The sequence below is a fragment of the Mesoplodon densirostris genome, chromosome 8 (assembly GCF_025265405.1).
Source record: "Mesoplodon densirostris isolate mMesDen1 chromosome 8, mMesDen1 primary haplotype, whole genome shotgun sequence".
In the NCBI taxonomy this organism is placed as follows: Eukaryota; Metazoa; Chordata; class Mammalia; order Artiodactyla; family Ziphiidae; genus Mesoplodon; species Mesoplodon densirostris.
In genome coordinates this window covers 12,100,106-12,126,932 of record NC_082668.1, presented here as the reverse complement: position 1 = coordinate 12,126,932, position 26,827 = coordinate 12,100,106, and the positions used below count along the sequence as shown (strand labels likewise).

Below are 26,827 nucleotides of genomic sequence, written 5' to 3'. Positions count from 1 at the left end.
AGAAGTTACAAACTGGTAGCTTGTGGACTGCATCCTGCTCACGTGTTTTGTTTGACTTACCAAGATTTGATGAGTTAAGATTTCCGGCTAGAAAAGCAGAGTGGAGGGAACTTTGAACCTGCATTTCTACATGGCAACAGTTTCTACAGAGCAGAAGCTGAGCTGCTGCTTTTGGTCTGCAGCTTCCGTTTTCTTGCAGGGCCCCGTCCTCAGCCCCTCTCCCACCCCTTCACCTGCTTCTCATCAGTAACCCGGTACTGCCACATAGATACTCTCCAAAGATGAGAGGGTACCTGGGAGTCTTTGGGCCCTAACATATTGCCTAGTGTGTTAGAGTTCAAATTTATATTCTGTAGAGTCTCTCTTCTCATCCAAGGCCCACTCTCAAATATTTTTCTTAAGGAATAGCCTTGTATTCTATATAGGTTGATTGATGGCTGTATGCTAAGATGAATGAACTCAGAAAACCAGAGGCCAAGTGATTCAGTCCGTTGTAGATGTGAGACCACCCCCGCTGTCCCTAAGATCTTCAGCACAGCCTCTCAGTGGCAGTCACACAGCCAATGCCGGGCTTACCTCGGGAAAGTGAACAGTGGAAATGGCAGAGCCTTTTAGGTTAATGTACAGTGTTTTGGGAAAATAATGGACACAGGGCCTTGACCTGTTTTTATGATGGTCGAGTATCAGTTACAGTGTGGAGGACACAGCCTGTTCTGTTCTTGTTGCTTTGTCTCCCTAAAGCCTGGTGATATCTAAGGCAAATGCTTAAGAGGCCAGGGGATCTTGTAAACAGTCTCAGATCCACTGTGCCAGGGAAAAGAAGAGAAACCGAAACTCCTTACCTGGTACTCCTGGGCAGCCCGCTTCTCCCATGTCACCTTTGTGTCCTGGAGGCCCAGGGGACCCTGGAAGGCCATCCTTGCCTCTCCTGCCATCCAGCCCAGGTCCTCCTTTGCACCCTGCAGGAAAGTTCACAATGGTGGTGATGACAACAGTGTGACCCCCACTGGGCTAGCATTTTACTGCATGAATTCCTCATGTCAGCCCCGGGCCTCCCATGTGGACCAACCTGCATTGGCTCATTTCATCCCTGCAGCTACCTGAAGTTGGGGTTCTACTGTCTCCACTTGGCAGTGGGGGTAATTGAGGCTCTAAGAGATCAAGTAACTTGATCAGTTAAGGCCAATGAATCATTAATGGGCAGAGTCAGGCTCTGAAGCCAGAGCAGCGAGGTGTTGAGTGAGACATTTTCACATTTTCTTCATAGTCTTGTATATTTGACCGGATTGGGTTTTTTTGTTTGTTTTTTGTTGTTGTTGTTTTTAACACTGAACATATCTGGCTTTTGTAATTAAATATTTTCCTTAAGAATAATTTTTTGGAATCCTGAATGGAGGAATGAATAAAACTTAATAGCATTTAGTTGAGAGTCAGGTTAAATATAAAGCAAGGGCAGCATTTTTTTTTTTTTTTTTTTTTTTTTTTTTTTTTTTTTTTCAGTACGTGGGCCTCTCACTGTTGTGGCCTCTCCCGTTGTGGAGCACAGGCTCTGGACGCGCAGGCTCAGCGGCCATGGCTCACGGGCCCAGCCACTCTGCGGCACGTGGGATCCTCCCAGACCGGGGCACGAACCCGTGTACCCTGCATCGACAGGCGGACTCTCAACCACTGCACCACCAGGGAAGCCCAGGGCATCAATTTTTAAAAACAGATCTTTGTTGAGGGTTACAAGGTGCTACCCCTTTATGTGAATGATCCAACTCAGTCTTCACAGGAGCCACGTGACGAGGTGCTCCCACATGCCAGGCTACCAGTGGGGAGACAGAGGCTAAGAAAGGCCATGGTGCTGACCACGTGTAGTGAGGAAACAGGCCTGGCAGGCCGAGGGCAGAGGCTGCGCCATCCATCTCCAGACCCTGCTTGGTGACCAGGGCTCAGGCGTGTTCCCTGGGGCCTTGGCAGCCAGCCGTCACACTGAGACTCGAGCGGTTCCTTAAGTGTTTGGCTCCTTTTGGCCCAAGACATAAGTTCATTAGCCACAATCTCCTTTGGTCTGGGTAGCAGATTTGGTCCCTGCCTGCGGGGGACTTTGCAGCCCTTCCCCTAATTACCTGAATCAGTAGTCCCTCAAGGCTGCCGTTCTCTACCTCTATTCTCTCTCCCTCTCTCCCTTTCTCGATCATTCTTCTCTGTCCAATCCCTCTCTCTGCCACAAATTAGCCTAAAACCAACCATTAAGTCCAAGAGGGCTCACTTCAGTAGCTGCCCCTCTTTTCCACGCCGGGACGTGTTCCTCAAGGCAGCGGGGGCCACCCGAGGATGTGGCGCAGGGGCTGCCGTACTCAGGGGACCAGACGTCTCACTCGACTCCGCTCTCACACAGGCACCCTTAAAGCCATCTGAAGTGCACGCCCCCCAAACGTCACTGCCTTTACATTTTGTCCTAACATCACCTGCCTGAGCGGCCCCCACAAACCTCCTCTTTTCATCCCACATCCAGCAGCCACCGCCACCCTACACCCGACGCTGGTCGCACTACTTCCAGTGTGGGTGTCGGGGGTGCTCCTGGCTTTCGGGGTGCTTTGATGTCACTCTGTCTCCTCTTGGATCATAAACAAATTCTCTCAGAATGTCCTGCAGTGCCTGGACTACGTTCTTACATGGTCACCATTCAGTAAGTGAGAAAGGAAACCTCTCCTCCCCTGGAGGGGAGGGACGCCCTCCCCTAACTGGGCAGAAGCCTCTTCCTGGATGGCGCTACGGTACGTGAGTTGGTGCATCTCTTTCCACCAGCTTCAAAGAGAATATCCGTTATCTCGGAAGGAACCTAGGGCCGCACGGTGAGCTCAGAGCGCTCTTTTGTCTCCCACCCAATGAGATGATTCCAACACGTGGCCACTGTGCGATCCTGGAAAGGGCTGCCCAGGGCTAATGAGACAGCGAAGCAATGCACACATCACAGACAAGGCAGCAGACATTCCTTCCCAAGTATGGACATGTGACAAGCTCACTGCCCCGTCTGGGAAAGAGTTCCCTGCCAGATGTTACAATAGAGGCTTTGCTCCCTTTAGGGGAAGACAAAGGGAAATTGTCAGCAAATGACGTTTCTGCTTTGTGACCACCTAGAGGGGTGGGATAGGGAGGGTGGGAGGGAGACGCAAAAGGGAGGGAATATGGGAACATATGTATATGTATAACTGATTAAATTTGTTATAAAGCAAAAAAAAAAAATAAAGATGGGGAAAAAAAAGATTTTTCATTGCTAGTATATAGAAATACAATTGATTTTTGCTTGTTGAAAAAAAAAAAATGACGTTTCTGAGAGCCAGGAAGGAAGGCTTTTGTTAACTCGAGTTGTGTGCCCAGAGCTTTCTACTTGGAACTTGTTTCACAGAACAGACCTACGTCTAAAAGCCCAGCAATGTCGGATGGAGTCCCTCCTCTGAGAGAGTCACGTGCTGACTAGAAGATAAACGCTCCCAACAGGACATGGGGACATCCATTAGGCAGTGACAGTTCAAACCAGAATGGAAACCACTTCTGTGTTCATCACAGGAAGTCTCAGCCTTTGAGGGCCACCCAGGAAGGAAAAGTTGTAGATCAAAGAGATGTGTGGGGCTTCCCTGGTGGCGCAGTGGTTGAGAGTCCGCCTGCTGATGCAGAGGACACGGGTTCGTGCCCCGGTCCGGGAAGATCCCACATGCCATGGAGCGGCTGGGCCCGTGAGCCATGGCCGCTGAGCCTGCGCGTCCGGAGCCTGTGCTCCACAACGGGAGAGGCCACAACAGTGAGAGGCCCGCGTACGGCAAAAAAAAAAGAGATGTGTGAGTAGAAAAGCATTAGACCTTCTGTGATCGAGAGCTCTTAACAGACTCAAGTTTTACTTAGTGTGGCCAGTACCCACTCATACTGGGTAGGAAAGAATCAGAACTTCGTTTTTCTCTATGTAGATTTCAGCGGCAGCCCTTGGATACAAAATCAGCTTAGCAATGAAAGGTTTTGAGGGAAAACAGGAAGAAAACCACAATGTCACTTTAAGTGGAGGTGGTACTTCTCAGGGGCAGCTGATCCTTCACAACCAAACTTGGGGTGGTCTTTACAGCCCCACACACCCTGCTGAAAGAGTCACCTTCAGAAAAGGACAGATGACGCAAGCCCATCACGGCTGGGCCACTTTAAACCCTTAGAATATACCTGTCACTTTTCAGTAACTGGATAGCACGGCCAACGCGTCTAGGGTGGCCAGTGGGAGCAGACAGGGAGAGGGGAGCAAGGAATACACTGCTGGCAAAGAGGGTTCTTTACAACAGGATCCGGGTTGGGGGCTGTATCAGAGAAGAGGGGGCCCTGTAGAAAGCAGTGGGTTGGGAGTGGGTACACAGCAGGGCCAAAAGGAGCTCCAGGGAAGCTGGACCACAGAGGAGTGCAGCCCACACTGTTAGATGGTTTGGGGAAAGTGGGTGATGCTTCCTGGGAAGGACTGTGTACTTTTTTTTTAACATAACAATCACATTCTGTGGCACAACGGTGGCCTCGGGGTGTACCCACTGCCAGCAGGCAGGGTCAGTGACATCAGTAAGGAGAGGGCACAGGAAACCAGAGACGGCCGTTCTGTGGCCACCTGTGGCTGGATAAGCCCAGCCAACCCCAAGTCAGGAGGAATTCGAGATGACAGGTGATCACACCTGGACCACAGACAGTCAGCCCTCTTTCAGAAGCTCACAATCTATGCAGAGAGAATCTTGTATGTGCCCAAGACAACTACTAAGTTAAAGTGTGCAGAATTTGCCCATTTGATTTTTTTTCTTTGTCACTTTCTTTGGTTATTTTCCAAAGCCACCACAGTGGGTGAACCCAACCACCTATCTGGTCTTGACTGATACTGGGGTGAAGCAATGGGTCTCAGCCCTGGAGGCCTGCCACAGTCATCCGGGCAGCTTTCTCAAAACACTGATGCTTGGGGCCCTGTCTCCCTCTGAGTTTTGCTGGTCTGGCTGGGATGAGGCCTGGACATCAATACTTTTTCAAGCCCCTCCAGGTGACTTTAACCTAGAGCTAGGACTGAGTCACTCAAGAAGGCATCCCTCTTAGCTGACTCTTTTGAGGACAGCATTCATATAATAGAGTTAGGGTTTCTCCAACTTGAATGGATATACAAATATTCTGGGGATCTTGTTAAAATGCAGATTCTAATTAGATGGGTCTGGGGGGTGGCATCAGTTGCTACTGGTCCTCAGACCACATTTTGAGCAGCAAAGATGTAGCCGGTTCTCAGTTTCTGGATTATTAGGCCAACCTGCCCCAAATGTCCTCCTGCCATCTCCCTGCTAGACAATTCTGGTTCCTCAAAGTGCAATCTCTCCTTACAAGCTCTGCTCAAATGCCAGCTCCTGCTGGGGTCTTAGGAGTCCCGCAATCCTCCAGGCAGGAATTACCTCTCCCCATCTCGTTTTCCTAAAGCCTTTTGCTTGAAACTCCTTCAAAACACGAATTATAATTTCCCATTATTTAGAATTACTTATGATCTGCCAGCTATGTCTACCATGAGGCTGTGAGACCCACATCTCATTCACATCTGTCTTGCCCACAACACCTAGTACTGCATTTTATAAAGAGCAGAGGGGGACTTCCCTGGTGGCGCAGTGGTTAAGAATCCGCCTGCCAGTGCAGGGGGACATGGTTCGAGCCCTGGCCTGGGAAGACCCCACATGCCGTGGAGCAACTAAGCCTGTGCGCCACAACTGCTGAGCCTGTGCTCTAGAGCCCGCGAGCCACAAATACTGAGCCCACGAGCCACAACTACTGAAGCCCGTGCGGCTAGAGCCCATGCTCCGCAACAAGAGTAGCCACTGCAATGAGAAGCCCATGCACCACAGTGAAGAGTAGCCCCCGCGCTCTGCAAATAGAGAAAACCCGAGCGCAGCAATGAAGACCCAATGCAGCCAAAAATAAATTAATAAATTAAAAAAAAAAGAGTAGCGGGGGTCTGGAAGTATTCTCTGAAATGAATTTGCAGAAACCCATTACAGGCCACATCTTCTACTTGAAAGTTAATTTTTTAAAGGGGGGATGAGACCAGCCCTCAATATTGGAGATATATACACAACAAGGCAGCTTGGTTTTAAAATAAGGTTGAGTGACGAGTTTATTGACTGACTAAGGGGTTGTTTTTTATTTTATTTTATTTTTTTTGCGGTACGCGGGCCTCTCACTGTTGTGGCCTCGCCCGTCGCGGAGCACAGACTCCGGACGCGCAGGCTCAGCGGCCATGGCTCACGGGTCCAGCCGCTCTGCGGCATGTGGGATCTTCCTGGACCGGGGCACGAACCCACGTCCCCTGCATCGGCAGGCGGACTCCCAACCACTGCTCCACCAGGGAAGCCCTGACTAAGGGTTTATTCATGCAAAGAGTGCCAAAAAAAAAAAAAAAAGTAACTACTCTCAATTCCCAGCGCCCATGGGCTGTTAAAGGAAGTTGCTCCCATCCACACTCAATTAACTGACTGCACAAACGCAGATGCAATGCAGCAAATACAAACAACAAAACCCCATACTAACATAAACAAGGCTCCAGAGCTGTTCTGGATGCTACCCAAGAACTACACAGACTCCAGCGGACTGGGACATCTCTTGGGTCCTTAGCTACTTGGGTTTGGGGAAACACAAGGAAAACAGGTGGTGCAAAATTCGGTTTTACTTCCAATTTCTTTGGCCCTGAACCAAAAGAAGCCAAAGCCACAGCTGGGCAGTGGGAAAGCCAGGAAGAGGAATGGTTTCATGCCTCTTAGGCTAGTTTGCACATTTGTTTCTAGAATGTGGTATCTAGAATCACAGGCACTGCCACTGGTCTAAAAAGATAAGTTATCTCCAGATGACCAGCCTGAACTCTCTAATCTCTTTGTAAATTACCCAATGAGATGGGGATATATGAAGAGAAAATAAACCATTTGGAGGGCACCTTTTAAAGGAATGGTTTGGTCTAAATACTTACATACGAATCCTGCCACCCTGCCAATGACTGAGCAATGCTCAGACCCGTTAGATGAACAACGCCATCTTTGCCATAATTTAACGTGACCCTCCCCCTCTTCCCTTTTCCTTTTCCAAGTGATATGCTTCCTTCTCCCTTCCTGTAGGCTGTTCTGCTCCACTGGGTCCCAATTCAATTGTTTTTAACTCAAGGTCAAATCAACACCTAATAATGACTACTCACAGAGCATCTACTCTGTGGTGCTAAGAGGTTTCAAAACCTCATGACTTAGGCCCGTGTACCGCAAACACACACACACACACACACACACACACAAAACCTCATGCCCAAAAGCTGCCCAAGAGTAAATGATTAAAGTAGGAGTTCCCCATCACAATAGAAGGGATATGTCGATCCTATTACTACATGATTAAACTTTTGGACAGATGTAGAGAAAATGTTTAAGGGGAAGGAGGTTTCCACTGCTTCATCCCCACTAGTTGTTTAGGCTCCACACCAAAAAACTACGTAGCAAACACCCAGATTTTCGTTTCAGCAATCTATGCTGCCAGTAACGAACAATCAGTGTGAGGCTCATACCTGGTCCTGGGGGGCCTCTCATTCCGGGGAGCCCCATGGCGCCTTCTGGTCCTCTTGGGCCTGGTACCCCAGGAAGCCCCGGGATTCGGGGGCAAGCATCCACGTCTGCAGGGGGCCCAGGTTCACCTGAAATTAGAATCACCACCTGTGTGAGGGATTCAAATGCTTAGGAACCAGGTCCTTCTGCCATCTCGAGCTGGATGACCTTCTGACACTACGCTGAAATGTTATGGAGCGTGTTCAAGCGTCCAATGTCAGCTCCGTGAAGACGGGACTTTGTCTTGTTCACTGTGAAAACTTCTAGAATGCTTTTTGGTAATGACTGAATGCCTGAATGAGTGAGTGAATGGGATCTCAGAGGAAGCAAAATAAGTATGAAATAGTGAAAATGGGCCGTGACAGCGATCATTTGGTGACCTTCACAGGATTCGCAATCTTTGGGCCATTTCTTACTAGGAGCTGGCCACAGGTGGCATGCGGAGAGGTCCTGGTGTGTTCCTCACACTCAGCTTAACATCACACTAATTCATCAGTCTACACTGCAGCCAGCTGGGTTTCCAGAGTGTCTGCTACTCAAGGGGACAATTTCAGGATTGCTAGAGGTACTGAGGCAGTGACTTTCAACCTTGAGTGCACGTTGGAATTATCCAGGCGAGTTATAAAAATACTGATTTCTGGGTCCCACTCCAGAAATACTGGTTTCATTGGTATAGGATGTGGCCCGGGCAGTGCCCTCAAGCTTGATTTTACAATAAACCCATCTGCAGAGATTTTCAAACATACTGCTGCCAGCACCCCATCTAGATAATTAAAAAGGAATCTCTGGGGGGTGGAACCCGGGCATTACTAATTTTTTAAACTCTCCAGATGATTCCAATGTTAGCCAGGACTAAGAAGCACCACTGGAAAGCTGCAGTTCTGACGTTAGCATATCACAATCATCTGTCAGGCTTGTTAGAGCCCAGAGTTTCTGAGTCAGTAGGTCTGGGGGTGTGGGGCAACATTTTACATATCTAACATGTGCCCAGGTAAAGCTGATGGTGCTGACATGGGGAATCTCACTTAGAGAACCACTGCCCTAAAGGTTTAATATTTTTTTTCTTCTTGGGCACATTCACAGCTCTAAAAACTGTTTTGTTTTGGTTTTTTTGCTAAATCTTCATTCAGTCACCCTGCAAACATTCCACAAGGAAAAAGAAATAATAACACTAAGCCAAAATGATAACAGCTAACACTTACTGGATGCTTTATCATGCATCAGCCCTCGTGCTAAGTGCTTTATGATTGAATGTTCCCACCCAGCCTGTGTGTGTGTGCTGCTGTCATTAGAAGGTTACAGGGAAGAAAACTCAGGCTCAGGTAAATAAGCAACATACCTAAGGTCACGAAGCTACTATGTGGCACAGTCTAGATAAAAATCCAAGACATCCTGGCTCCAAAACTGCACTCTTCACCCACACCCCATAATGCCTTCCCTAAGAACTCTGAACACCTACGTGGTGAATTCTAAGAAATGCAACATATTGTAAAACACATCATTTATTAGTTATGGTCTTCTTAACATTCATACAAATGTGCAAAATAATTTTAAGAACAATGATAAAGCAGTGAGAAAATCCTAGAAAACCTGGCCACAATGACAACGTAGTCTACACGGTAGTTACTGTGCCTGTGGGAAAATGAACTTGAACCCTATAAGCTGTTTGGAATTTAAACTCCTCGAAAATATTGTATGAAACCACAAGTGCCACCAAGTTAGAGACCTTTTAACAGTACATACAGTTTAATGTAAAACTTGGCTTTTTTGCTCTGAGTGACTTGAGAGAGATGCATGTAGGTATTTCCTACTTTCCCTGGATAATCTGGTGCATTATGGTGGGAATTCACCAGTGAGGGTAGAGAGAGGAAGCAAGTAAGTGGAGGATGGGTGGGCATTTGGCTGGTACTTCACATTTAGGATGTTGATGTTATATTCCAGTGAGTTTATATATACAGTCAAGAGAGACACTAAAAGGACTGAAGTGAAACTCATTAAATATACAATAGTAATTTTAAAATATAAACATTTAAAATAGCAGGATTTCTTAAAATTCTGATTTTGCATTTCTTTAGTTTTTGACAAACCAGAAGCTGAAAGAAAGGGGCCGAGGCATCTCTTGTAAGGGCCCTAAAAATAATAAATGGCGTCTGTATTCAGGGCAACATTCCTTAGGGTTAATAAACGAGGCCTGGAAAGAACAAATGCACACTTTCACGATTTTTCTTTTCTTCTTTTGAGAAACTCTTTTTATTCTCTTTAAACATGCCAGACACAAAATCATAGGTTGCTTTCGCATTGTGGAGGATTGAGTGAACACTTCGTTGAAAAGAATATTGGCATTTTCATGTTAACACACAAAGAAACTTGTTCCTTGACAGTGGACTTTGGGTGTGATGGGAAAGGCTCGTCACAGCCCCTTACTGGGTAGTAAGGACCCAGCTTTTCATGTTGTTGATTCTACTTATTTTAGGGACGCTCTCTGTATTTGTATTGTAGAATTTAGAAAGGAAAGCTGCGTTGGTATGTACTGTAGCATTTCACAGAGAAAGCACTCATACTCTGTGCCTGAATTGAAATTCTATAAGCTGAGTCTCTATGCTGCCTTGACAACCTGTAATGAGGCTCAGCATTGGGGCACTCTAATATGGGGTTACCATATCTGTAACGAGGAAGCAAAGGCATTAAAACCTAATATAATTACAGCACCCCATCTGAAAAATGTAACAAAGTTGCACTCACACATACAGTGAAAAAGGCAAGTACGGAAATGACTGCAAATGAGATGTAGAGGAAATTATTCATCTTATAGCAATGCTTACCTCTGGAACCTGGAGAGATCCAAAGCCCGAAAAATGAGGCCACACAACGATTTTCATATGGCAGAAAGAGATTATAAATGTGTGAATTAGGACAAAAGTGAAATGACAAGTAGAATGATAGCATCTTATTTACATAAAAAGTCCACATCAATGTTACTGACAAAAACATCTATGATTAATGGAGTTTTCACATCTAGAAAGACCTGAAGTGAAACTCCCTTGCACAATATAAAATTCGAGTTGATTTCTTATGGCAGATACACCCCAATTTAATGTATGTAGAAATTCCGTCCATTCGAAGGCTTCTGAAAATTCCATATTAATTTGCCAAGTTTTGTAGATTATGCACAGAAAGGAAATAAGAGATGAATCATAGTATAAGTTCTTTGTCATGTTGTTCTGTGATCCATCAAAAAGCAGTGCAGTTTACTTATTCTTTGGACTAGAGTGCTAATTTACGAGATTGCAAAATATTCTGAACTGACACCATACTGCCATACTATTGATTTAGGATCTTCAAAGGTATTACTTCTGCCAATCTACTTCTGCCAATCTCAAATACACGTATGTTTGCCCTTCCAACCCTTCCTTTGCTTATTTTGACTCTCTGATGAAAACCTGTTGTCTACAGAGCTTAAATCGAATAGCCTTTTATCTAGCAACTAATGTACTTTACAGGAAAAGTTTACTAAAACATCTAGGAGAATTGATAGGAGGGAATTTGGGGGCAGGTATTGAATATACAGTCTTCACATACAATAATCAAATCAGTCTTTGCCTCTTGTGTGAGGGAACACAGATTTATGGATATTTACCTTAGAAATAGTACATGTAAAATCAACTCCTAACTTTCAAACTTACTTGCTCTGATAATAAATAAGTTTAATAAACCTGAGACTTTGTTGTGCAGCCTGAGATAAACATAATCATTATCAGAAAGAGCTTAACTTATTAGAACTTGCTGGTAATTTCAGAATAATTACCTTCTGAAAGATGACCCTCATCGTAAATATTTCAACAAAACACTGTATGTAGGCTGCTGGGTGGAGATGACTAGGCATTAGAAGCTTACCTGGAGGACCCAAGGGCCCCTGTCTGCCTGGAGGTCCAGGTAAACCCTTCTCTCCAGGTGGCCCAGGAGTTCCAGGCGGCCCCTGCAGCCCCGGGAATCCCATTGGTCCTAAAAGAAACATATGAAAAGGAGGGCACTAGAAGGAAGCAATATAAAGATAATGTCAACTCAATGGACTGAATTCAGAGGTTCACTCCAGCAAAATGCAGGGCAAAGCCAGCCTTAGAGTGCAGAATAGACCCCAACTTTCTTCTGCGAGGTCGAGAAGAGCGGCCTCTGTCTGAAGGAAACATAACTATCCATCAACTGGACTAAGGAAAATTGTTCCATGACCAAGACAAAACTAAATAAGAATGAAAAGCTCAGTCATCTTGAACTTTCTCTGGAGACAGTCAAAGGATCGCAACAGAAAGGAAAAATAAGGAAAGATGCTCCACTGTCTGGAGACCACCCGGCCCTGAGTTCCCACCCGTTCTTCCTCACTCTCTGTTTCAGCCACACCAGCCACTCAGTGCCTCGCACATACTGTTCCTTCCCCCCATCCAGCAAGTGCCCTCATTCTGTAGTGTGCAGATCACGCCAGGGAAGCCCTTCCTGGAATCCCAACCCAAGTCCACTTGCTTTTTGATAAGCACTTGGAGAAGTGTGCTCCACCACTCAGAGCTTTTACCTCAGTTAATACAGATGGATCCTGAAATGGGAACGTCTGTCTTCCCGGGTGAAACCCTATGTTTAATTTAATTAGTGGGGACTCTATTTTAATTCGTTCACTACTGTATTTCTATAGATTCTTAATAATTTATGGAATATGGGCTTCCCTGGTGGCGCAGTGGTTGAGAGTCCGCCTGCCGATGCAGGGGACACGGGTTCGTGCCCCAGTCTGGGAAGATCCCACATGCCGCGGAGCAGCTGGGCCCGTGAGCCATGGCCACTGGGCCTGCACATCTGGAGCCTGTGCTCTGCAACGGGAGAGGCCACAACAGTGAGAGGCCCGTGTACCGCAAAAAAAAAAAAAAAAAAAAAAAAAAAAAAAATTTATGGAATAGATCAAATATTTCTTACTGTGTAAGTCTAGCAAGGTAAACTGAGGAAATTCCCTCATCCTTTTAACAGTTAAGCACTCTTTGACCCTTATGCCCACTGGAATGGGAGTTAAGAAGCATCGTTAGTAGCTCCACCAATATTTCTAACTCTTTGTATATCCTTTTGTATGTTGCTGTTATTTATAAGGCTTGCTCTTTCCCTAACCCTGAAGTATATTTCCAGGTGATTCTCTAGGGTAGCCATTGGGGAGGAGGAGTATCTTATTAGGAAGAGGAACAAGGTTGTACAGCCAAACCCCCTCCTCCTTCCTCTTGTGTGAATAGAGTGCTAGACGCATCTGTCCAATTCTGGGGTTTAATAACTGGAAGCCCAAATACCTGCAGATATACTCCACAAGTTCTAAAACTGATTTTATTGCTAATAAAAGTGAAGAGGAATGCTGTGTACTATTGTATATGTTGTGCACTGCACAATCTCAGGGATGCCATTTGCATTCTAGCCATGGTGGCCTCATGGTGGTTTTTTTTTTTTTTTTTTCGGTACGCGGGCCTGTCACTGTTGTGGCCTCTCCCGTTGCGGAGCACAGGCTCCGGACACGCAGGCTCAGAGGCCGTGGCTCACGGGTCCAGCCACTCAGTGGCATGTGGGATCTTCCCGGACCAGGGCACGAACCCGTGTCCCCTGCATCGGCAGGCGGATTCTCAACCACTGCGCCACCAGGGAAGCCCAACATTTGCTTCTCTGGTATCAGGCTTCCTTATTTATGACAGAAGGGAGGTAAAATGGATAAGCTTTATTGGTCTCTTCTCAACAAAATGTCCTATGAACCTCATAATTCTCTAAAATTCTCGTAACCAAAAACTAAGGTCCCCAACTATTAGCAGTTAGGTAAAAATTAGTTAAAATAAATATTTTAGCCTTAAATACTGGGGGAATTCAGTAATGGAGACTCTTTTGTGATTATAAAAAGACAAAGTCAGCAGTCTAAAACAGAAGCAGTCTAATACAGAAGCCACTAAACACATGTGGCTACTGAACACTTGAAATTGGCCAAGTCCAAGCTGTGTTGTGCCATAAGTGTAAAATACACAACAGATTTCAACATCAGAAAGGAGTGTCTTGTTTGGGATAAAAACTAGGTTTGTACAGCCAGACCTAATTATCCCTTTGATAACTCATATCAATTTTATGTGAAAATAATATTTGAATATATTATGTTAAATAAAATAAAGTATGAAAATTTCTTTTGTTTCTTTTTACTTTGAAAATGTGGCTACTATATCTTTTAATTACATACGTAGCTTGCATTAAATTTCTATTGTTTAGTTGTTGTCTAGAAGATTATCAAGTATGTTATTAGGGGCTAAAGATGAACTTATGTTTCTTCTTCTTACTTGTCCAACTATTACCCAAATTTTAGGACTCTGGGAAAGTCAGGATATTTTGGAAATGTAGTCACTATTTCCACAGGAAATGAGAAATACCCCATAGTGCTGCATACCCCAGACCCTTAAGGGCTAAATAATAAAAGTCATCCAGTACTACGTAAAGAACTACTTGCATTCATACCTTTCTGGCCATCTTTTCCATCACATCCTGGGAAGCCTTTGCGTCCTGGAGGGCCTGGTGGGCCTGGGGGACCTGGAGGCCCCGGCAGACCACAGTCACCTGGTTCACCTTTCATAAGTTCAACACTCCCAGGGGGCCCTGGAGGCCCGGGTATTCCTGACCACAGGGAGTAGGCAAAAAGATTCTTTCAGTCAAACATGCATGCTGGCTGCCTAAGAGCTTCTTAAGGAAAGGAAGTTAATGGCTTACAAAGCAAGGGATGCAAGGAATTAGAGTAAGTAAGTCAGTAGTATCAGAGGTGAAACAGTATGTCTAATGGAGCCCAAGCTGAGAAATGGTGTGAATAGTCTGTTAGTAACTTAAACAAAATGAGCTAAGCAAAGCCTTCCTTCTCTTCAGAGCCACTCCTTTTGGCAGTTATCAGTTTATGATTTTGTTTTGCATTGCCATCCTGCTGCTTTCACACGATGGATGGATGGATGGGTGGATGGATGGGTAAATGGATAGATGGGTAGATGAATGTATGGGTAGATGGATGGGTGGACAGAGAGAGAGATAATAGGCTTTTAAGAAAATCTGGCTGATGAAAAAGGAATATCCGCTCAATTAAATTTAAAATCCTATTTGAAAACCAGAGTCTACACATGGGAATTGAGCCCAAATTCAATTCCTACTTAGCTTCTAAACTTCTCAGCATATTTTTTAGCATTTTTATTTTTCTCAGTGTAAAAGAGAACTATATATTTTATCCTACCCTTACTAAAATTCTGAAGATGTTAAGGTTTCTGTCTCTCTGGAAGAGTTCTGTGAGCTAGCAGGAATGTGATCGCCTGCATTTGGCAAAAAATTGCACTGAGCCACACTCTTTTTCCAACCCCCTGACCATCTCTGATCCAGTCTTACTTTGTTAAATATTGACTGGCTAGAGTTTGTCCCAGTGAAGTGACGCGAGGAATAACATGTAATATTAGCAGCACATGAGGAGACTGTTTCTGTGTGTGAGTCAGGCCTGGGTCCTGTCACCCTGGGCCAGAAGCAGTGCTCTCTGCGAGGACACTGAGACCCACGAGGAGGATGAGATGGCCTCCTGCTCGTCACTTGTGCACCCTCCTGCTCAGCGTCGAGCCGACAATGGGAAAGGCTTGGTCTGAGTCAGAGGTGGTCCGATGGAGTTGAAACAGAAGCGTGAGGAGCCTAGGCACCGGTCCTGAGAACCCGCCACTGCCCACACTCCCCCTGTTTCCATCTGCCAAATCGATGGGGCTGCTAAGGCGTTTCTACTCGGCCATTCTCTGCTCCTCCATCCCCACAGAGCTGGCAGCATCTAAGGAAAGGAGCATCACCATCCTTTGCCATGATTCTTCTCATACCTCTTGGACCATCGGGGCCAGGAGGTCCCTGATCTCCAGGCAGCCCCGGGTCCGGAATGTCACCCTCAAGAGCTCTTCCTGGGGCACCTGCAGGACCAGGCGGTCCAGGTATCCCTGAGAAGGGACATGTTCAGTTGTTAGTCTCATTACATTTGGAAGGCTTGGATTTAGTTACTGAGAGAAGGGCAAAGCATGCTGCTTCTTACCTGGGGGACCTGGGGGACCTTTGTCTCCGAAAAGTCCTGGAGGAGAAGTTCCTGGGCTCCCAGGGTCTCCTGTCTCGCCTTTTGGCCCGGGCATTCCCACTGGACCAGGTGGGCCCATTTTATGGGCACCTTAACGAGGAAAACAGCATTAGCACTGCATCTTCTCCTGGTGTGTCCCTGCTGTGGGGCCTGGAAAGGAACTGCTTCCAAATAGGCATGTGACAGGGATGCTGCCGGTCCTGCTGAGGCTCAACAGTGGCTCTAACGGTGACCCAGATGGCCGCACACTCTTCCTGGGTCGCCGTCTCCTGTCTTATGACCCGTCGCACTTGTCCAGCGTAGCTTTGATTTATTTTATGGTTATTTCCCAGATTCAAAAACACAACAGCTTAGTGACAATACTGACCCTTCAACCTCTACAAGGGAAAGAGTGAAACGAATGAGATCCGACGATAAGTGATTGTGAATAAACTGGTTTGAAATTTAAGGTAGAAACCGGCAAATCAATAGAAGGAATGTGCAGTTTCACGATGAAAAGGCAGAACTTCACTGGTTTCTTGGGGAGGGCACACATTTTACCAGGCTATTTGGAAGAGCCGCTAACTGAATCCTAAGTGAGGTAAATTAATTCTTGACCTTCCAAACTGTATCAAGGTTTTGCCCCTCCTCAACAATAGCTTCAAACCATGCAGCACAGCAATCCAACCCTTTTCCAACAGTCCCCCAAATCTGCATGTCTGATTCCAGCTACTTTGTCTGATTGTGAGTTCTTTTCCTGAGAAACGAATGCCACCAATGTGCATTCTATCCAAATAATGGAACAAGCTAAGATGTTGATGATTAGCCTATTTGTGGTATCAAAAATAACAGCAATTTGTTCAGGTAATTTGTTTTAGCAGCAGGCTATTGAAGGATGCTAGGAGTACTAATTAGACCCACCTGGTTGTACTTGGCATGACTATACATAAAACAAAACAATACCCCAAATTCCTGATTATTGGTTCTTTGTAACATTTTGAAAGCTAGCTCCACCTAAGCGATTATTCAGAGTATTTTTTAATAGACAGTCACAAGCAGTAGCAACAAAAGGCACTGTTAACCAACCATTCCTGCTTAAATTGGGTTTTCTCGAGTGTCTTTTTTATGTCATCACCAGCACTAAAAACAGTTCCAACATTGGGAATCTAAGCTAAACCACTGCCCTAGTTTCGCATCCGAATTTTGTGAAGGGAGGAAATACCAGCGGACTCTCAGGGTCCCCTGCCTGCTGTTCAGCCTCTTGCAAAGGGTTTGCTCTTACCTGAAGTGCCTTTGCTGCCTTTCTGACCCTTTAAACCGTGCAAGCCGTTCAGGCCGGGAGACCCGGAGGGACCTGAAACACATCACAGGTCTGTGACACAAAGTACACAAAGTACATCCTCTGGCTGTATTTTGCAGGCACAGTCCAGGGGAGGGTTAGCTGACGGGGACCCACAGATTCTCCAGGCAGGAACCAGGAGACCTCACCTTCATTTTTTTTTTTTTGCGGTACGCGGGCCTCTCACTGTTGTGGCCTCTCCCGCCGCGGAGCACAGGCTCTGGACGCGCAGGCTCAGAGGCCATGGCTCATGGGCCCAGCCGCTCCGCGGCATGTGGGATCTTCCCGGACCGGGGCACGAACCCGTGTCCCCTGCATCGGCAGGTGGACTCTCAACCACTGCGCCACCAGGGAAGCCCGAGACATCACCTTCTGAACATCACTATCAAAGCAGAATCCATGCCAGTGGTCATCACTAAATACGTTCATTTGATGGATGTTTTCTGTTAAGATGGCTTAACACATATTTTTCTTTATATATACACATATATATATTCTTTTCCATTCTGGTTTATCAGAGTATGTTGAGTATAGTTCCCTGTGCTGTACAGTAGGACCTTGTGGTTTATCCATTCTCTATATAATAGCTTACATCTGCTCACCCCAAACTCCCACGCCATCCCTCAACCGGGCATATATCCTATCACATAACTTGCTTTGGTTTTAACACAGGGCTGTTGGTTTATGACCATATCATGAAGCTCTCGCTCTCTCTTCCTTTCGCTCTCTTTCTAATCAGACATAGTCTAGAATTACTGAATCTTGGAATAGGAAAGGACCTCCAATTTTACAACAATAAAATGATCCTAGACAAGGAAAGGGATTGGCTGGGAGCAAACGCCCTCTTCCTTCCTCCCAGGCCCAGGATCTTCCCGTTCCACCACAGTCTGCAGATCCTAGTGTCTTCAGAATCCATCTGGATAAAGGTAGTAAGACAGTTAAGGACAGGTGGGGACGGTGGCACACTGGGGAATACACACCCTACTGATTTTTTTGAGCACCGTGTTACTCAGAAAGAACAGGCCTGCAGGTCAGGAGTGGCTGCAGCTGTTCCTTTGCCACCCCTTCTTTCAAAGAGAACCACTCTGATAGATCAATGGAACAGGATAGAAAGCCCAGAGATAAACCCACGGACATATGGTCACCTTATCTTTGATAAAGGAGGCAGGAATGTACAGTGGAGAAAGGACAGTCTCTTCAATAAGTGGTGCTGGGAAAACTGGACAGGGACATGTAAAAGTATGAGATTAGATCACTCCCTAACACCATACACAAAAATAAGCTCAAAATGGATTAAAGACCTAAATGTAAGGCCAGACACTATCAAACTCCTAGAGGAAAACATAGGCAGAACACTCTATGACATAAATCACAGCAAGATCCTTTTTGACCCACCTCCTAGAGAAATGGAAATAAAGACAAAAATAAACACATGGGACCTAATGAAACTTCAAAGCTTTTGCACAGCAAAGGAAACCATAAACAAGACCAAAAGACAACCCTCAGAATGGGAGAAAATATTTGCAAATGAAGCAAGTGACAAAGGATTAATCTCCAAAATTTATAAGCAGCTCATGCAGCTCAATAGCAAAAAAACACACAACCCAATCCAAAAGTGGGCAGAAGACCTAAATAGACATTTCTCCACAGAAGATATACAGACAGCCAACAAACACATGAAAGGATGCTCAACATCTTTACTCATTAGAGAAATGCAAATCAAAACTACAATGAGATATCATCTCACACCAGTCAGAATGGCCATCATCAAAAAATCTAGAAACAATAAATGCTGGAGAGGGTGTGGAAAAAAGGGAACACTCTTGCACTGCTGGTGGGAATGTGAATTGGTACAGCCACTATGGAGAACGGTATGGAGGTTCCTTAAAAAAATACAAATAGAACTACCATATGACCCAGCAATCCCACTACTGGGCATATACCCTGAGAAAACCATAATTCAAAAAGAGACATGTACCAAAATGTTCATAGCAGCCCTATTTACAATAGCCCGGAGATGGAAACAACCTAAGTGTCCATCATCGGATGAATGGATAAAGAAGATGTGGCACATATATACAATGGAATATTACTCAGCCATAAAAAGAAATGAAATTGAGCTATTTGTAATGAGGTGGATGGACCTAGAGTCTGTCATAGAGAGTGAAGTAAGTCAGAAAGAGAAAGACAAATACTGTATGCTGACACATATATATGGAATTTAAGAAAAAAATGTCATCAAGAACATAGGGGTAAGACAGGAATAAAGACACAGACCTACTAGAGCATGGACTTGAGGATATGGGGAGGGGGAAGGGTAAGCTGTGACAAAGTGAAAGAGCGGCATGGACATATATACACTACCAAACGTAAGGTAGATAGCTAGTGGGAAGCAGCCGCATAGCACAGGGAGATCAGCTCGGTTCTTTGTGACCGCCTGGAGGGGTGGGATAGGGAGGGTGGGAGGGAGACGCAAAAGGGAGGGGATATGGGAACATATGTATATGTATAACTGATTAAATTTGTAAAAAAAAAAAAAAAAAAAAAAGAAAAGTAGTAAATCAATGCTTGTAGTTAGCATAAATTTCAAACACTGAGTTAAATACTCCTTCCACTTTCCTGTAGTCTATACTGAATCCACTTATCCTGTTACAATTTAAATTGATGTCTCAATGCATTTACTTCCGTTTCTTGGTTGGTGCTACATAACTGAGCTACATGAGAATTTTTTAGCAAAAGGGTGGGTTTTGTTTTTGTTTTTGTTTGTTTTTTCTTCTTTTCAGGCTCCAGAAATCACCCTGCAGATTGCTTCTCGTCTTCCTGCCATGGAAGCCTCAGACAATGCCTTCCAAGGTTCCTTTTTCTATCAGAGTGCTGAAAACACATGGTTTGTTAGGCGAGAGTGTCTGGCATCAGTGGGAAGTTTCATTCTGCTGTTGATCCACTGCCTGGCCCACGTCGCTGTCGATGACGTCCAACAGGACTCCAACCCCACCTTTCTGAGGTCATTTTACAAGTATATTAGGAAAAACAAAGATCTTCTCCTTTTTACCAACATGGAACACTTCCTGAAAAGCATCCTCGCTGCAGAGCAACAAATCCCAAGAAAACCAAGAGATCAGCTTGGGGATGAAGATAAGATCTAGAAAGAAAATGGTGGCCTCATTTCAAGTCTGCATTATTAAAAGGTGTTAAATAAAAAAAAAAAAAAGAGAACCACTCTGATGCCTCTTGGAAACTAGTAAATTTATTTCATGATGATCATGAAAACTCCATTCTCTGTGATTAGACAGGATCTCGCTGATGCCTGCATCTTCTTCCAGAACCTTCTGTCAGGTGTCAATATAGTTCTCTAAGGAGCCATCTACTAATCTGACTTTACATAAGTTGTCACTGAAAGCCGAACACCTATAAATCTATAGATTGATAAATATATATTTATATTTACATTTATATAATACATATAGCATATATATAATACGTTATATATATTTGCCATATATAAATATATAGATTTGTAGGCAACAAGTAAAGGGAAGGAGGGAGAGAGGGGGTAAGAGGCAGATAACTAACAGATATAGAACATCTCCTAGCTGCTGAGCTTCTGCCAAGTGCTCCACCCACGTCCCACTGATTGGTGGGGGAGAAAGAATCTTCTCCTCAGCCCCTGGCCAAGCCTGGTAACCTTCCTATTTCATTAATGGATCTTCCATCCAGAAACGGTTCTTTCTCATCTGAGGCTAAAAGCCCCTCAGAACACAGCCAGCCATTCATTCAGTTAAGGGTCCCAGCCCTCGAATTTGTGATAATCACACCCTCAGCTTATGATGAACACAGAGAAGCGCCCCTCATCTACCCCCATGACACCTATGTAGAGGTCCCTCAGTGCCCTTCTGCCAGGCCCATCCTACTCTGTACAACAGTCCTGTCTGCGGTGGCTGGTTTACATTGGATGAATTAACTGAGCGTGATCAGGTCTTATTAGTTGTTCTATCCCACCACTTAGCATAACTCCTGACACACAGTAGGTGCTCAATAAATGTTTGTTGAATGAATGAGTGAGTGAATGAATGAATCAGTGAATGACCAAGTGTGGAACAGGGAGGGTGAGGGATTGAACAGGTGGAGAGAAAGCTATAAAGGGTAGATTGCAATCTCTATTTGCATGTCACATCTTTCATTGATAGATTTATCGGATGAGTAAGATTTGGGGAAGTTAGTACTATCCATTTGCATATAAAGAATTCAAGTGCTAATTATTATCTCTTCATTAAAGCAAGTCCCCTGTACACCTCTTACTGGATGATGGAACAGTTAGTTGGTTCCATTTTATTTTTTATCAGTACCAGAAACAGAGTTATTCTATTTTTAAAATCTAAACGTTAGATTGGTAGGAATAAGCCATACTGTCTTGCACCAAAAAAAAAAAAAGCAGGGGGTGGGAATGCACCCTTTTTTTCCCTAAAGCTCTTATTTCCTAACCACTTTTATCAGTTCTGGCTGAGCTTATTTTCCAATTCTCTTTCCTATTTATGAGCAAATGTTTCAAGTTTGCACCAAAAGAACACACAGACCTTCTTCATCGGCCAAATCTGGATATTTATTGCCATCTATCTGAAATGATGAGACATTTTTTGAGACTACGCTGCTGTTTCACTGTGTTTTGATCTCCAGCTTAAGCTACCAAGATTGATGGCTTGGGGACTTGGCTGGGGGTGGCACGTCTCAGCTCCTGCCGACCCTCCATTGTCACATCGACACGTCCAGGTCCTGCACTGTCACAGCCTGAGCCTCTCGCCATGGTTGACTCTGATCTGACGCACTGTTATCTCTCTACATTGAATGCAGCTCCATCTGGGTAGGGTTTTAAGGGCAATTTTTCCTTTTTACTGAAAGCTTTTTTATCCATCCCATCTCTAAATCAAAAAGTTGTTCATGCATAAAATATATACCAGGCAGAGGAGAGGCAATTAGTCTCACAAAGCACATTCCTTGGTAATGAGCGTTTTCTATTCACCTCTCTGGTCATCCTCGGCCTTAACAACCATCATTTAAGGCCAGATCTTGCTGCACTCACAGGCCAGGGTGCCCCCACTCTAGTCAGAGAATCTACTCTCCCACCCCAGCCATAATCATAATAGCAGCTTCTAGCTATGTGAGCCAGTTGACTCTTCGTGACTGGATTCCCTCTCTGAGGTTTTCTTTGGTTCTAAAGCCTGAAAATGCTACTCTATCCCCAGGGACCTTTAACAGGTGAACACTTTTACTAGGGTGACCAACTCGTCCCTGACTGCCGGTGACTTTCTTATACTTCTAGCGCTAGAAGTTCTGTGTCCTGAGCAGCCCCTCCGTCCCAGGCAAAACGGGACAGCTGGTCACCCTAACTTGAAAGCCAAAGGGAAAGAGAGACCTTTCTTTGTGACTACAGGTAAAGGTTGAACGAAGTGGAAAACGTTATCAAAACAGATTCTGAAATAAGATTGAATTCTTTTTTGATTCAAAAAATACACGAGTGCCTACCAAGGGTGTCCCCTTGGTAGAGCCTAAGACATGGTCCCCTAACAGCGAAGTTTCAGTCCCCAAATGCACTTAGTGACAGGAGCTGACCAGACAATGGGAGCAAGAGAGAAACAATCCCTGACTTGACAGAACAAACAGGCAATTACCTCAAGAGTGGTAAGTGCCGTGGAGGCGGGAGAGGGAGGACACTAGTTGCAGAAAAGGAGGGAGGATATTTCTGTGGTTTTCACAGCTGTAAGGTGCCCGGCATTTCTATGTTGATAAAAAGACATTTCTAGGTGCTTTTTTCTTATGAAATAGTTTACCTGCTACCCACCAAAATAACCCAGTCCACATTCTTTACACATTCTCATGCTAAAGCTTATCATTCTAGGTTTCCATTATTACATTCTTTTAAAAAAATTTTTATTTTATTTATTTATTTTTGGCTGCATTGGGTCTTTGTTGCTGCGTGCAGGTTTTCTCTAGTTGCGGTGAGCGGGGGCTACTCTTTGTTGTGGTGCACGGGCTTCTCATTGCAGTGGCTTCCCTTGTTGCGGAGCACGGCCTCTAGGCATGTGGGTTTCAGTAGTTGTGGCACGTGGGCTCAGTAGTTGTGGTTCATGGGCTCTAGAGTGCAGGCTCAGTAGTTGTGGGGCACGGGCTTAGTTGCTCCGTGGCATGTGGGATCTTCCCGGACCAGGGCTGGAACCCGTGTCCCCTGCATTGGCAGGTAGATTCTTAACCATTGAGCCACCAGGGAAGCCCTCCATTATTACATTCTTATATGAATGCCTAACTAGGAAATCGAGCATCTTCTTTTTAGAGGCATAGGTACTGGAAAATTTAAGTCTAGGCATCAAGCCATTTTTATATATGTTGAAGTTAAAGTTTAAATCTGATTGAACACAAGCAAGACTCAAGAGTCCATATGGCTTGTTCCAGTGGAGCAAACAACTTTGAGTTCAGCAGCTGGTTTGTTCAAACAAGATAATCAGTCCCTTTGACTTATTTAGAACATACTTCAAATATTTAGTTTCTCAGTTCAAAGTGTTTCTGCCCGAGTGTGGTTCATTTTTCTATCAGCATGATAAACTGCAACAATGGATTTATATTGGAGATGTTTTCATTTCCTAGGAATGTATTTCACTGTTTTGTGGGGTTTTTTTTAAAGACTGTGCTGTTCACTGAGCTGTTTGCAGGGAAACAGTGTCCCTGCATGGTCAGGAAGCATCACTGCAGCAACCGTCTGTGCACTGGTATGAATATTTGGGTTGATATATTCATTTTCTCACCTTCTCTTCTTAACAAACTTATTATTTCATAGCATCGAATTATGATGTAATTGGAGATAATTTTGTTGTTCGGTCAAATTCATTAACTGTTAGTTTTTAAATAACATATCATACTGAAGTTATGTGATAAATGCGAACTAATTCAAGGGGAGGAAGAATCAACAATAGCAACATGAACCTCGTCATTTTAGTCAAACTGAGAGCATAAAATGGCACCAGGACACTTGAAAATCCTTGCCATTTCACTAAACTAGGAGGGGAGGAAGAAGTGGAGATGCAGTAGAAGTAAAGTAATGGAAAATGTTTTCTTTTGCTTCTTTATCAATTTTGTCCTCCAGACACTCAAAAGAGCATCAAAGAATATCCCGCCAGGGCTACAGGGATTGCCAGAGACAGGAAACAGCCACAATAACCAGTGAAACTCTTAAAAATACAAAATTATTTTGCTTGGAACCCTAAATTTATCACCAATCACTATACTTCACATTACTAAAAATGCCAGTGGAGAGGAAGAGGAACAGTACAAAGATATCTTGTGGTGGGAGCTTTTCCCGTCTAGCTATTTGGCTGCATAGAAGTTCGCAAGTGTACCAACTCTTCAAACTAAATGGTTTCCCTCTCTACAGAGGCACTAGGTAATACTTACCACCACACTACTACTTGCTGGAAAACTGGAGTTATTTGAAATCTAGCTGATGAGTGAAGAGGTGAGTGTATGGAGAAACATTACTTGGATTTTCAAAACAATAGACTGACTAAGCCCCTAAGAAGGGATTTCCAATTCTTTTGAGAGGAAGTACTTTTTATTTTACCAAAAGTTAGTGTATGTATGGGCCAACAAGCAGAAGGTAAGTGGGAGGAAAAAGGAGGAAGGAGATAGAGGGGTCTCAGTTATAGAAATCTACCAAGTAAGGCTGGACCCTTCAACTATTGATCGAAGTGAGGACAGACTCTCAACCGCATAGCTATTTGTTCAGTTGTTCATTCTCTATTTTTCCATTAATTAATTAATTGTATTTATTTATAAAAATAAATTTATAAAATTATAATTTTTTTAAAATTTATAAATATATTTAAATTTTTATGTATTTCTATAAATAAATAAATACTTACAATAACCAACCAACAGACTTACTAGGAATATACTGGTACCAAGGATACAAAAAATAGTTCTTAAAACTAAAAATAGAGCTACCATATGATCCTGTAATCCCACTCCTGGGCATATATCCAGAGAAAACCATAATTCAAAAAAGATACATGAACCCCAACATTCACTGCAGCACTATTTACAATAGCCAAGACATGGAAGCAACCTAAATGTCCACTGACAGATGAATGGATAAAGAAGTTGTGGTAACATACACACAGAGGAATATTACTCAGCCATAAAAAAGAATGAAATAATGCCATTTGCAGCAACAAGGATGGACCTAGAGATTATCATACTAAGTGAAGTAAGCCAGAAAATGAAAGACAAATATGATATGCTGTTGTTTATATGTTGAATCTAAAAAAAAATTGGTACAAATGAACTTATATTCAAAATAGAAATAGACACACAGACATAGAAAACAAACTTATGATTACCAAAGGGGAAAGGGGTGGAGGGATAAATTAGGAGTTTGGGATTAGCATATACACACTACTACACATAAAATAGATAATCAACAAGGACCTGCTATCTAGAACAGGGAACTAAAATCAATATTTTTAAATAACCTATAAGGGAAAAGAATCTGAAAAATATATGTATATATGTATGTATAACTGAATCACTTTGCTGTACACCTGAAACTAACACAACATTGTAAATCAACCATACTTCAATTTTAAAAAATGATTCTTGCTTTTTAAAAAAGACCTCTAAACAAACAAATATGATACAACGTAAGTGTTATCCTAGAGGTATACACAAGGTACCCATGGGAAAAAAAAATTCTAAAATGAAAGAAATGGACTGAAAAGGAATAAGTACCAGGGCTGTATGGAGGGGCATGAATATTTGTTAATAACAAATTATTCTATTCTATTCTATTCTATTCTATTCTATTCTATTCTATTCTATCCCACCAGACCTATATTATTACCAGTCTATTATACTTTTCAAGGGAAAAAAGTTAACCAGGAAAAAAATGTTTCTCTATCAAACAAAGATAATAAAAATTAATTCCTCTTTCTCCATAGCATCTTACTCTTTTCCTTTTCCTTTGCACAAATGACAAAAATACATTTAATATGTCTCCCCTACTAAACTGTGAGCTCTGTGAAGGCAGGAACCATGTCTATTTTCTTCAAAATTGTGTGCTTAGTATCGCACAATTAATTGTGTCCTAGAATCTAGGACACAACAGGAGCTTGACTACGTGAGGAAAGAATAAATGAAAAGGCTGGAACATCATGGAAAACAATAGGGGAAATGCAGCCCATAGCACAGGGAGATCAGCTCGGTGCTTTGTGTCCACCTAGAGGGGCGGGATAGGGAGGGTGGGAGGGAGACGCAAGAGGGAGGAGATATGGGGTATATATGTATACATATAGCTGATTCACTTTGTTTTACAGCAGAAACTAACACAACATTGTAAAGCAATTATACCCCCAATAAAGATGTTAAAAAAAAATGAGTGGGCAGCAGCATCATTTTGGTAGAGCGGGTCAAGAGACCAGGCAAGTGCTGCCCAAGTAAGAAAGAACAGGAGGCGGCAACAGGCACCCTTGGGAAGAGCCAGGACCCAGTGTGTGTCATTAGGGTGCTAGAAAGGCACTGTGAACTTGTGGGAGCATCATTGGCTGGAGCTTTCTGATGGGTCGGGCCTCCTTTTGACTTACCTTTTATTCCCGGAAGACCTGGTGCCCCTGGATCCCCCACGAGGCCTCTTGGCCCAGGATCCCCCATTTCTCCTGGATGTCCCTGCAGCCCAGGCAGCCCTGGATTACCTGAGGACGACAGGGAGGTTTTGCAGACACCCAGATGATATGAGTTTCG

The 26,827-nt window shown here is 44.0% G+C and overlaps 1 protein-coding gene across 1 annotated transcript in view; it reads right to left on the bottom strand.

Annotated features, from left to right (window-relative positions):
• The window catches only part of COL4A4 (collagen type IV alpha 4 chain), a 122,940-nt gene that overhangs the window by 3,962 nt on the left and 92,151 nt on the right, over positions 1-26,827 (bottom strand). The window contains exons 36-44 of the mRNA XM_060105923.1: positions 26,671-26,778; positions 16,991-17,062; positions 15,691-15,819; positions 15,485-15,598; positions 14,115-14,270; positions 11,502-11,609; positions 10,430-10,438; positions 7,571-7,696; positions 843-959 (exon numbers count right to left, since the gene is read on the bottom strand). Coding sequence (XP_059961906.1) covers positions 843-959; positions 7,571-7,696; positions 10,430-10,438; positions 11,502-11,609; positions 14,115-14,270; positions 15,485-15,598; positions 15,691-15,819; positions 16,991-17,062; positions 26,671-26,778 — 939 coding nt within the window. The remainder of the gene's footprint in view (positions 1-842; positions 960-7,570; positions 7,697-10,429; positions 10,439-11,501; positions 11,610-14,114; positions 14,271-15,484; positions 15,599-15,690; positions 15,820-16,990; positions 17,063-26,670; positions 26,779-26,827) is intronic.